General features: G+C 31.8%; 1 protein-coding gene across 1 annotated transcript; it reads left to right on the forward strand.

Moving 5' to 3' along the window:
• The first annotated feature begins 8,423 nt into the window (after positions 1-8,423).
• On the forward strand, positions 8,424-12,363 carry LOC143070687 (uncharacterized). The gene is made up of 6 exons (XM_076244887.1): positions 8,424-8,547; positions 9,275-9,438; positions 10,017-10,133; positions 10,519-10,598; positions 11,074-11,347; positions 11,826-12,363. The coding sequence occupies exons 2-6, from the start codon at positions 9,282-9,284 to the stop codon at positions 12,290-12,292; spliced, it is 1,095 nt and encodes a 364-aa protein (XP_076101002.1). The 5' UTR covers positions 8,424-8,547; positions 9,275-9,281; the 3' UTR covers positions 12,293-12,363.
• The last annotated feature ends 1,130 nt before the right edge of the window (positions 12,364-13,493 follow it).

Below are 13,493 nucleotides of genomic sequence, written 5' to 3' on the forward strand. Positions count from 1 at the left end.
TGTAAACGATGTAGGCCTACATTTCTTCTGTAGCCACTGCAAAGTCTGCAAAGAGATATGTCATTTCTTCCACCATATTATGTAACAAAACTCTCAAAATTTCCCCCAGCAAATCTTATTATTGTCAAAGTTTATTACATTTTGAAGTGAACAAAAAATTAAAATGTCTTCAGTTAAAGCTTTACTCTCGGCAGGACATATGACTTCGTATGTGCCTGTGTAAAAGACTGAATTAATAAGTCCGATTTTTCTATTTTACACACTTGAAGTAAATGGTTTCCATATAGAATAATACATGGCAAAATCCGTATCGCATGCTGTATCACCAAGAGAAACCAATTGCAGTCCCGAGGGCCGTAATTTTGAGAAATTTTTGACGAAGTCGAATCCTGACTGATAAAAAGATTAATGAACAACGGTTACCGTAAGATAATAAAAACATGAGAATTTATTTAAAATTCCATTGTTAACATAATATAAATAAATTATTTCACTAAATTCACATTTTCTTATTAAAAAAAAATGGCATAGAGCATTCAGTTCAAACAAACGCTATAACTGTTTTATATTAATGAAACTTTTTATTATGATACTTTTGGTGTTGCTGCGGACAAATTAATTGAGGTCTGGAGCTGGCATGTCAGTAACTACTAGTAGTCTTTTGATTTTTTTGTTTCTTTCGCTACCCTCTTCTGACATCGAACTCTGACCTCTTTTTAACTGTGCGCACTGCTGTGTGTTTCTCAAAGTGTATTTTACATTGACTAGAGATATAAGGAAAGGGTTGGAATATCACAAAACATATTTAACGTTCCAAGTCAGGAGCCTCTGGCCTTTCACGGTTTATTTTTAATTCATTTACATGTTTTGAAGTTGAGTTTTACATCCATTTTTACTGAAGTTCAGAACTATATTGCACATTTCATTTAGGGGCCAGCTGAGGCCCACATCCGGGTGCCGGATTTTTTTCTCGCGCTGAAGATCCATCGGTGGCCTTTGGCTGTTATCTGTTCTTTGGTCGGGTTGTTGTCTCTTTGAAATCTTTGACATATTCCCCATTTCCATAATCAATTTCAAAATATATTCTTTCCCCTTGGCTTATAAAAGAATTAACTATTTTTTTTTATCGGAAGTTGCAAATATACTTTTTTTTTTTTTTTTTTTGCAAATATACTTGCTCATAATAGGTGAGTTAAAGTATTCACAGGATTGAGCAACTACAGTGCATATATGCTTCGTTCAATTCTTTATAATTTACGGCCACAACGAACTCGTCAACTCCGATAGAAGCCGGAATAGAAATTGATCGAAATCTAATAAATAGTGGTAATCAAAGAAAATCATAGTACTGAAGTATTGAACATAGGATGACCACATATCTCTTTACCTGAAACTGAGATTAATGTACAGAGAATTATTTTTTCTAAGACAAGTTCGTGTGTGGATGACGAACAAATGACAGGAAATTCAACTTCACCGTAATAACTATTATGTTGTAGTGATACACTGATTTGTTGTTATATGTTATATCAAAATAACAGTTACATCATAATGTAACATGTATATATGATTTCCATCCATTTGTATATCGTTCTATTCTACTATTCTACTTATGATAGTGCAATACAAGTGCATTACGGACACTTTTCTGTAAACATTCGATTTTTCTAAAAGTTTGGATACGAGTAACCATTCATTTTTTCCCGCAAATTATATTTATTCGAACCGGAAGTCCGCTTACGACATTGAGAATATTGTGTCAGGTTCCCAGACTATCGGTATGTGTCATTGATATAATCAATGATTTTTTACTTATATATATATACTACAAAACATTTTCATATTATTAATAACCAAAATATTTTTATCAGTATGTATTTATATCAAACGATAAGGAATGTTATTTTGCACTAGTTTATGTGCGCGTATTTATCATGTTTATAGATCGGTTAAAATACCAAAACTAATTTGCATAAATTATGCATTAATGCCGGAAATTTACGCGATAGCAATACATCGAAATGACCTCAAAATCATCGCGATGTAAAAATCAGTCTTTTCAATTTCAAGGAACTTACACCTGTAAGAAATCACACAAAAAAAACCTGGTGTAAATGTATGATATTTCGAAACACTTCTCCAATATTAATCTCGTGATTTTGATAATTAAAAAAAAACCTGTAAAAAGTAGCCGGCTAAGAGGAGGACGTACTCTGGAGCCCGGCACCCCCTTTTGTGGGGTAAAAACTCAATTTTAACAAGTCAGCAGAGCAGAAAGTCCAAAACCCTTTATTTCGGCAAAAATTAGCGTCCAGCGAAACGAAACTTTAACTTAACCTGCAAATCATCATAGTGACCTCACATACCAAAATTCAGACCAATATCTCAAGGCGTTTAGAAAAAAAAACTCCGCATAACTGTGATTTTCATCAATCATCAAAGTCCAAAGCCCGTTCTTTTGGCAAAAATTAACGGAGCGAAACGAAACTTAAACTTGACCTGTAACTCATCATGGTGCACTCACATACCAAACATCAGCCCAATATCTCAAGGAGTTTAGAAAGAAGAAAAAACTCCGTATAACTGTGATTTTCAACAATTTATCAAAGTCCAAAGCCCGTAATTTCGGCAAAAATTAGCGGGGCGGAACGAAACTTAAACTTGACCTGCAACTCATCATGGTGAACTCACATGCCAAAAATCAGACCAATATCTCAAGGCGTTTAGAAAAAAACTTTGTATAAATGTTGATTTTCAACAATTCACCAAAGTCCAAAGCCTGTAATTTCGGCAAAAATTAGCGGGGCGGAATGAAACGTAAACGTTATCTGTAACTCATCATGGTGAACTCACATACCAAAAATCAGACCGATATCTCAAGGCGTTTAGAAAAAAAATCCGTATTACTGTGATTTTCAACAATTTATCGAAGTCCAAAGCCCGTAATTTCGGCAAAATTAGCGGAACTCACATACTTAACATCAGACCAATATCTCAAGGCGTTTAGAAAAAAAACTTCGTATAATCAGAGACATATAAATGTGTATATATGTCTCTGGTATAATTGTCTGACGGACATCATTGCAGTGCAAGGAACCCATATACCAAACAGTGTTATCCTACCACTCATAATAGATCATAATAAGTAAGAAATACACATAGCAAAAAAATGAAATTAATTTAAAAGGCAGTCACTGAACCATGAAAATGAATTCAAGGATATTGACATATAATAGATGGAAACTTCGCAACGTAAGGTATCCACATACAAGGTATGAATCATCCAGGTCTTCTACCTATTGAAATATAAAGCTTTATACAAAGTTTCCGCCGCCGCCAGATTGTAATGTCTATGTCTCGACCGTCTCGCATGTCGCATTACTGGGATGAAAAAGTCGAAGGCGAGACAATAAAAACAGTCGAGATGTCTCTGATGAACCGTAAATATAGATTGTTTTTCTAAAGCAGATCAACTCTAATGAACTAGAGATTACAACAGAAAAGTACTGTGGATTCATTTATTTTCGTGGATATCAATTTTCGTGAATTAAGGAAAACTTGCATGTTCGTGGATATTTGATTTCGTGGTTTTGCCGAAGTCTGCAGACAAGCCTAAAGAAAATTTATTATTCGTTGTACATTTAATTTCGTGGTTTACCTGTACCAACAAAATCCACGAAAATTGTTATCCAACAAATAATAATGAATCCACAGTAACGTGTATCAGGCCAGGGTGATCGGAGATTTTTGAAATGGAGATGGTGGTGTAACTTCAGAAGGAAGATATATATACATGAAAATAATTCTTGGAACAATTCTATGCTATAAATTCAATCATTATGATTTGTTTGTGGGGAGAGGGGCAATCATACACCCTCTATATCCCCTGTGTACACCCCTGTAGACATGTACTGAAGTAATATATATATTTTTTAGCTAATATATATAGTGTTGTTATCACATCTTTTGAAACCATTTACACCCAACAGAATAGTGACGATTCCAACAGACAATGTTATAGTGACTGTTTTGTAAACTTATGTCATACATATTCTAGATAGTAAGGGAAACCTTGTGTCATGGTTTGCCACTTAAGTCAATAAGACATAGGTATACTATGTCCATTCTCCTTTGCATTCACTCCAACAGGACAACTGTATATAGAATGTGGTAGAAAAGCAAGTAGAACAGTTAAAGTCGGAAAGATTCATGAAGTGGCTTTTTCAGGATGTTAAAGGGACATAATATGCAATCATGAAATTTCGATTTTTTTTTTAAACATACAATATATTAACTGACAACAACAAAATTACATGTGTGTATCATATTCGTTTTTCGTTCATTATATTGCACATAAATTATGTTGTTAGTTTTCTTGTTTTACATTTGCCATTTCTGGGCCTTTTATAGGAAACTATGCAGTATGGGTTTTGTTTGTTTAAGGCTGCATGGTGACCTATAATTGTAAATTTCTTTGTCATTTGGTCTCTTGTGAAGAGTTGTCTCAATGGCAATCATACCAAATCTTTTTTTTAATACTTAATAATTAGTGTTTCTACTTTGTATTAATTAACTAATAATAAACTTTTTTTCAAATTGTTCTCTCTTGAATTAAACAACATTTTTCAATATTTATATCAAACCAAAGTTGTCAGGTTAAACTTAGTATAAGGCAATATCAGTTGGCATTTGTTAAAGTAAAGTTTGTAACCTGGTGTAAGGCTCTACTTTAGTATATTTCTTACAATACATGTATATTGTTCATTATATCTGATCTACATATTAATAGATCTATGTATATAATACTACAGTTCTGATAGAAAAACAAACTTAAAACCCTGTCTAAAGAGCCTGTGGTCATTGCGTATCTTCAACAACATTGTGGACTAGTATGGCAAGCCGTTCATGTCAAAACTATGTTTTAACCATTTTTCGAAAAATTTACACACTGAGAATTACAACAAAGCACAGTGAGATTTAAAAACTTCAAAACACACACTGAGAATTAAAAATTACACACTGAGCATTAAAAATTACACACTGAGATTTAATAAAGACGCACTGCCGGATTACAAAAATGAAAAACACACACTGAGAATTGAAAATTACACACTGAGATTTCAAAAAGACACACTGAGAATAAATAAACTGAAAACACACACTGCGAATTTGAAATTACACACTGAGAATTTAAAATTACAAACTGAGATTTGTGCGCACTTTTTATGTGCACATATCTAATTAGCATACTTAATCTGAATCTATTACAAGCTTAAAACAACTAGGGGACAGAACTAGTTAATCCTTCGATTTGGTTCCAAATCATTTATAAAAAAAACTTTAGAAATACAAGAACAAGAAAAATACCCACTTACCGTCTTATTAAAAAATATAGCCAAATGGAGAAAAACTTTATAAATATTATAAGAAAACATTGGAACAATCAGATCTGCAAAAAAACAAAGAATGCAAAACTCAAGTGTCTATTATAGCATATAAACGTTACAAAAATATATAATAAAAGATTACCTTGCGAAATCAGGGTAATAGTTGGAAGACTTTTGAAAAGGGACCCATGCTTAAACGGTTTTAAGTAAAAAAAAAAATCCCGATACACTGGTAGTAATGATCTGAATTATAGACAACAAACTTATGAATATGAGCGATGTTAAGTCTTGAAATTTATTACGAATGTTGGTTGAAGCAGAGACATATAATAATATTATATGTCTCTGGTTGAAGGAATCGTATTTCATTATAATGAGTCGACAAGAGTTCTTGAGATCAAGATATTAATCTGTTGAATTATTCATCTCATGAATATTCATTAGTAATTTGCATATTATTTCATCTCAGTGTGTAATTTTGAATTCTCAGTGTGTGTTTTTTATTTTTTAAATATCAGTGTGTAATTTCGATTTCTCAGTGTTTTATTTTAGGCTTTTAACTCTCAGTGTGTATTTTTTTTTCGGAAAATAGGGTTTAAACATGGTTTTGACGAGAACGGCTTGCCATAGATGTTCCCTTAATATACTAGAGGTCAGTACTTAAGACTTGATACAGATGAACATATAGAGTACACGAGAAAAATAAACAAGATGCTCTCTCAAGTAAACTATTTAATTTGTGGTTGAAATAATCAAGCCAAAACACCGATCATTGAAAACAGTGTTTATAAGAGTATTGAATATTGTTTTTATTGGTATTAATATTGATTTTGTTATCAGTAAATTAAAAGCAAACTGAATATTACTAGTATTTTATATAATATTTACACATTCATCGATCTACTATCTAGGATGCCTGTATATTGGCATTGCACAAAGTTATGTGTTTTTCTTACTACTTATGACGCCTTCTCCCTAAATGCATTGGATGTTGGAAGAGAACAGATCGATAATTTAGTCTTTAGATGCATGATTTTTTTTATTAGTTGTTAGTGGCTGGTAATATTTAGCTGTCAGTAAACTGCGAGTACTTTCAGATCTGTAACTAGTGTCTTTTTGTTGCTGGGATGTACAAGTACCCGGCCAAGTCCACTTGTGTTTATACTCATTTGTAGTATTTGTATTTTTATCCATCTGATGAGTAAAGCCTTTTTTAACTGATTCTTATATTTCGTTCTTATGTTGTACTGTTATACCACTGTCCAAGGTTAGGGTAGGGTAGGGACATTGCACAATGTCGTAGTTTTCTCTGACTGTTAATGAAGTCATTACACTAAATCTGTTGGATTGTGAATGCGTACTGATTGGTATTTTAAATATCAATCAGTACACATTTAAAGCTTAGTGTTAGATGCATATTTTTTTGGTTATTAGATATAAGAAGATGTGGTATGAGTGCCAATGAGACAACTCTCCATCCAAGTCACAATTTATAAAAGTAAACTATTATGGTCAAAGTACGATTCTCAACATATTAGTTGTTGTGTACAGTGAATTAGCTGCTAGTAACTGTAACAACTCTCAGATATGTACTAAGTGTCCTTTAGTTGTGGTGATGTATAAGTACCCTGCAACGTCAACTACCGGTATGTGTTTTTTGTAATAGTGTATTTCTATTTGTATTCATCTGATGACTTAAGCCTATTCTAGCTGGTTTTTATAGTTTGTTCTTATATTGTATTGTAACACCACTATCCTAGTTTTTTTGCCTCTTTTGGAGAGTCTTTGTATTCATCTGATGACTTAAGTCTATTTTAGATGGTTTTTATAGTTTGTTCTTATATTGAATTGTAACACCGCTATCCTAGTTTTTTTGCCTCTTTTGGGGAGTTTTCTTAATGCAAGCATACCTCATCTGATTTTGAGTATTTGGTGCTAATATCCAACATCTAAAATAAAAACAGTTTAACGTAGGATCCAATCAGAAAGGCATTAACATCAAAGCATGCACAAATAGAACAAGGGTGGTGGTCGCCATAATGGATGAATGTGCATTGAAGGTTAATCCAAACCTTTGAATTTATATATAAAAAAAATAACTGAAAGTTCTTTTAAAAAGGAGAAACACATAAAGCCGGTAATATCTGATAAATATAACTACTTCGTGCAAAATTCAGCATAAAAGTACTAAAGTATCAGGAATCACACCAAACGATTATTATCCACATTGATTTGTGTCCACACTTGTTCTGTAATCAAATATCAGTATTTTGCGGCGTCGATACAGCATTCATATTGTGTTTATGATGTCAAGAACATGGTCTACAACTGTAATTGACAGAGAAAACTTCAAACAGCAGAAATGTTCCGCAAAATAATACCTGTAATCAAATCAGCTAAATGACCCGGTGAAACTGTCTACCTGGTCCCTTATACAGTTTTTGCTTTTGAAAAGTGATTTTTATCAAATTTTTTTATTTAGTCTATTGAAGAAACTATGATAGTTTGGGGATTCCTTTAAAAGCTGGTAAGAACTAAATGACCAACACTTTGAACAACTTTTAGCCAAATATAAGTTTTCACTTATTAACATTCAAATGTCATTATGATATAGAAACACCAGAAACAAGTTATTTACGCCCAATAAATAAACAATCACTGGTCTTATCAACACATAATAAATTAACAAACTAGTAAACAACTTATTAATACACAATAAATAAACAAACATTGGTGTCAACTTATTAACAAACCCAATAAATTAACAAAAGTCTGTGACATTACAGCTTACTAGCCATCATCGCACAGAAAAGGGAGATAACAAATAATCTGAGAAAACTGCAGGCTGTGCTGTTACCAATGACAAGCACTTGGAAAAACTTTTTGACAAACACAGTGAAACTTATTGATAAGCACAGTGGACAATTTATTGACCAACACATTGCAATTTATTGGACGCTATCACACAAAAAAGGTAGATACAGTGAATCTTGGAAATCTATGCGGCAGCGCTGTTACCATACTTCGACGTCATAAATATCCCCAATGCCAACGTTATTGTCGAAGTATCGGCAATACGCTGCAGCGGAATAAGTTTTCAAAGTCTAGAAATTTATTCTATTCAGCTTTTTGAAGATAAGAAAATCGAAAGACAATTCTGGTGAGTATTGTTATTTCACTTTATTCAAGTAATGCACTTTTCAATCAGTTATTTATTTAGAAAGAACAACCATAAAACATATTTAGAAAGAACAACCATAAAACAAAAAACCCGCATTTCAAAAATGGAGGTATGAGCTCCTATAAAGTCACAATATATTTTTGTCACCGGTGTTTATCTACCATGCAAAAACGTCTTAGGTTTAATTAGAGGAAGAATTAGTGTTAACTCAACGAAAAATATTTATAACTTTGTTACTGATGGCAATTTTCGCTCGTCATATGCAATCTACACGATGGCCAGACTTCCTGAAAATGCTTATTTAGCAAAAATTATTTAAGTCAATATCCCAACTACAAGAAAAAAGCTTTGAAATACATTAAGTGACTTAACACCGAACAAGACACATGCCTTAAAAAAAATCCTTTTCAATGTATATTAATATTTTCATGAAGAACTACAAAAAATCTGTTACTGTGAAGCCATATTTGATTGCAGCAGATTTCGAAATTTAGAAAAACGAAGGAAGGTTAGGAAAAAAGGGTGACGGATTTAAAAAAGTTTTTCCAAACTTGTTTCCGAATCCCAGATTTGAACTTTATGTAACATTGTAATATATATCTTGTATTTTTTCATTAATAAATACTGTTTACACTGAAAAAGGGGGTGATACAAAAGATTGTATGATACATTTTTAATTAATACTTGGTTCAACAATTTTAAATAGGTTGAGAATGGCAATGTCCACCCAACAAGAGGAAAGGGATCATTTTACCGTGTCCGGGTTTTGTGAGGCCATTTTAAGTACAGCAGAATTCGAGTGTTCGCTTGAGGACATACTAGACAAAAAGGCTTCTGAGGCAAAGAGGCTAATTTGGAAAATGGAATTAAGTATGTATTACTACAATCTAATTAAAAACCGATCTCCCACGCGACATATCAGAAACAGGAGCGATGAGAGATCGGTTTTTAATTAGATTGGTATTACTAGTGTCATATGTAAATCTTATTTAGATAAAAAGGTCAATTGTTCAAAATAGTCCGTTCTCATCTGTCACTGTATTTAAACCTACATCTTTTCTCAGTTTTGTTAGGTGTTTTCTGTTATATTTCATTTGACTAAGTTTGAGTTTTCTCTTTAGATTCCAATTTTAGTTGTGTTGGGCACAACACAAATGGGACGCACAATGACCAAAAACCCCTTCAGACATCTAGAGGTCAACATACGGCTTCCAATGGTAGACAAGGGTCAAATACGATATGTCGCTAAAATTCGCGAATTTCTATTCGGTCATCAAACAAGAGCGTAAAATTTGAACATTTTAACTGATTCTGTTGATACAATCTACTGATTATAATTTCATGTAACATCTTTTTTTATTGTTTATAATTTTATAATTGTATATTGTTCATAACAATAACAAAGCTGATTTTCCTCATATGAATATTTATTTGATTTATTTCAACAGAAAGAGAAAATAAGGAAGAGCAGAAATCAGAAAAAGACGAGGATATAACAGAAATTATGAATAAGGAAGAAAAGAAACCAGAAATGGGTGTGGATATATCAACAGAGCAAAGACGGGGTAATACTTCTTTGATATTTTTACGCATTATCACCTCTACGTTTTCTTGGTGTGTACAAAAATAAGAAGATGTGGTATGATTGCAAATGAGACAACTCCCCACAAGAGACCAAATGACATAGATATTAATAAATATATGTTACCGTATAGACTTTAATAACGAGTAACACCCATACCGCTTATTCAGAAAAAAAGATATATGAAAGTGTTTCAAATTTTCTTCACTGAGAATGACAAATCTGAAAGAAAATAAGGAAATCATATCATCTCAGATGAAAGTTTATATTTTTAATTCTTAAGTTAGTTGGTGTAACTGCTGTGATCCACAAATCTAAAGGCTGGAGGAAAAGAAAGTAAAAGATTTTTCTTTTTTCTCTCTTTCTAGAAATGATAATAACAAGGCCGATCCACGTGCAGAGAATTGGAGAGAATCCATTGAAGAATGCAGTCGGACATATAAATAAGGTACAATAGAGAATTAAAGGGACATTATAATGGGGTAGATGTTAATGGTAATAAGAATCCAATTTCATACTTTAAGTGTTTTTCATATTCACGATGAAATCTGTTCTCCTATTAAAAATTCCTTTAACGTAACGTTGAGCTACACATTTTCTAAACGGTAAAAGCTAAAGTTGTTCCATTTTATTTTAAAAGGATGTGATTTCTTCGTGCTCGTTAGTCTGGTAGTCAGTTGGGTTTTGTTGGTTGTAATGAAAATCAAGAGATTTTCAATGGTACATTTGAACTTTATGTATGCCGTTAATCTTGTTTGTTTCAAATTTAAACAACTTTTTGACATTTTGATAATAAACTCTTCGTTATTTAAACGTATCTTGAAATATATCTTTAGTGAGTAGTCAATTTTTTTGCATCATTATAATATCAATTTTACGTATGCGTGTTGTGTTATTTGAAAAATGCTGTATTATCATTATAGAATCTAGTCCAGAATTCTGTACTGAAAGGATCAATAAATGACAAAGAAACGAAAAAGGACGAAAGGAAAATGAAAAGAGAACTTATGAAAGAGGAAAAAATAAGACAGAAAAAAGCTAAAGAAGAGGAAAAGATTGTTAAAACACAATTCAAAGCAATCGAAAAAAGTAACCAAAGACACAATAAGGATGTGAAGTCAAAATGGAAGAAGGAACAAAAGAGGAGAAAGAAGATGAAAAAGATGGGTGAAAAAGCAAATAGGATGTTGGAAAAAGGTATTTATTTCATAAATATGTCTACTTTCTTCAGTCTTCTTCTGACTTAACGAGTTTTTATGGTTATCGTTGCCGTAGGCGGAAGTCTTTTCTAACTTCAACCAACCATTGCCAATGATGTATTAAAATCAATAAGAGAAATGTACAAATTTCTAATTCAATTATCATATTTCACATTTGTATGATAGTTTATAGAAATTAATTGCCTAATTAAGAGTTCCATGTACATACACGATTCATGAAAAGTTTGTCTTACAGTTTGAAATTTATTTAGTATAACTTAATTTTATAAATTCAAGGATTTGTATAGTATACTATACAAATCCTAGATAAATTCAAAGAGAAATAAATATACTATATAAATGCTGGTAATAGGTAAATTTCGGATCAACACTACAAAAAATAAACCCAGAGTGCACGGAGTTTAAAATCTTTTATGAAAACATTAAAATTTCTACATCAATGTTTATCTTGACAGAAATGAAGAGGATCGAGAAAAAGAGAGTAACGGACGAAAAGAAGAAAGTATTCCAAGCTATTGATGTTGTTAAGGATAAACAAAATGATTTAACAACAGTAAAAACAAATGAAGACGATAAAAATAAAACTATCGATATTGATGGGGAACAACAAAATGGTTCCAAAATAGTCAAAGCAAATGAAGAGACAGAGAATGACGAAGACGAGAGGAAGACAACAGATCAAACAATCGATGTTGAGAAAAACAGAACAGAGAAAGATACAGAGGTAACCGAAGAACAGACAATCAGCTGTGATAGGATTGGAAATAATGAAGTGAAAGAAAATTCCGAAAAAGATGCAAAAGACATTAAAATGAGTACCAAAAATGCCGGAAAGAAAACCACATTTGCTGCAAGAATCAGTGAATTTTTCCGATCCTTATCGTGTATCAAAAAGCAGAAGAAAAGCAAAGATGTGTGCTGATGAACTAGCTATTTTCTATAAAAAAAAAATTACGTTCTATTTTCTTAATAAAAAGCCAAAACCATTGTTAATTTGTTGAAGAATCTGTTTATTTGTAGACTTTAATTGTGCTTTAAATATAGCATTTTGTAACTGCTAGTACATTCCTACTTCGGTAGTTTGTGTCGCTTTTCTTTTTGCTGGTTTTTGTGTGTGCTTCGTGCCGATCTTAAGTCCAATCAACTTCAAATGTAGATCACATGTTTCCTATGATAATGATCCTTCTAATTTAAATGCGAAATTAGAGATTTTATCCCATTTTCATGGTCCACTGTAGTCCGTTTCAATATACATCATTGACAAGAGTTCTTGAGATCAAGATATTAATCTGTTGAATTATTTATCTCATGAATATTCATTAGTTATTTGCATATTAATCTCAGTCTGTATTTTTGAAATCTCAGTGTGTAATTTACAATTCTCAGTGTGTGTATTTCATTTTTTTTTACATTTCAGTGTGTCTTTTTAAAATCTCAGTGTGTAATTTTGAATTCTCAGTGTGTTTTTTATTTTTTTTAATCTCAGTGTGTAATTTCGATTTCTCAATGTGTTATTTTAGGTTTTTAAATCTCAGTGTGTATTTTTTTTTGAAAAAAGGGTTTAAACATAGTTTTGACGAGAACGGCTTGCCATAGACTAGAATATAATTCATGTCAAAAAAATGTTTTTTGTTGATCTTGTTTTTTTTTTTTTTGCTGCTTATTAAATTTCTGTTTAAAGTTTCTCTCTATTTTCTTTAGTTTTTGCCCTAAACACAAGAACCAGTAATGAAAATTTCAAGTATAAAGGCAAACCAACTATAAAAAGTAAACCAAGAATTTTGACAAAATTTTGCTTATTTGTAGATCTTATCTTGTTGATCATTTTGCTATATAAAGTTTCTATCTATATATCAAATATAGTTATCATATTACTCATAGTATGTGAGAAATTAACATGGCATTTTTTTACTGTTTTCAAGCACTGTGGAAAGAAACAAGAATTTGTATAGTATAAATCCTTGATGGAAATGAGGTCAAGGACAATGGACATGACAAGCAATTAACTTCATTACATTATACAGTAGTATATATCGGAATAAGCACCCAGATCTTCTACCTTCTGAAATGTAAAGTTTCATACAAATAGTTTATGTTGTAGCCGCTTCTGCCTCAGACAATAC

The sequence above is a fragment of the Mytilus galloprovincialis genome, chromosome 4, assembly GCF_965363235.1.
Source record: "Mytilus galloprovincialis chromosome 4, xbMytGall1.hap1.1, whole genome shotgun sequence".
Lineage (NCBI taxonomy): Eukaryota > Metazoa > Mollusca > Bivalvia > Mytilida > Mytilidae > Mytilus > Mytilus galloprovincialis.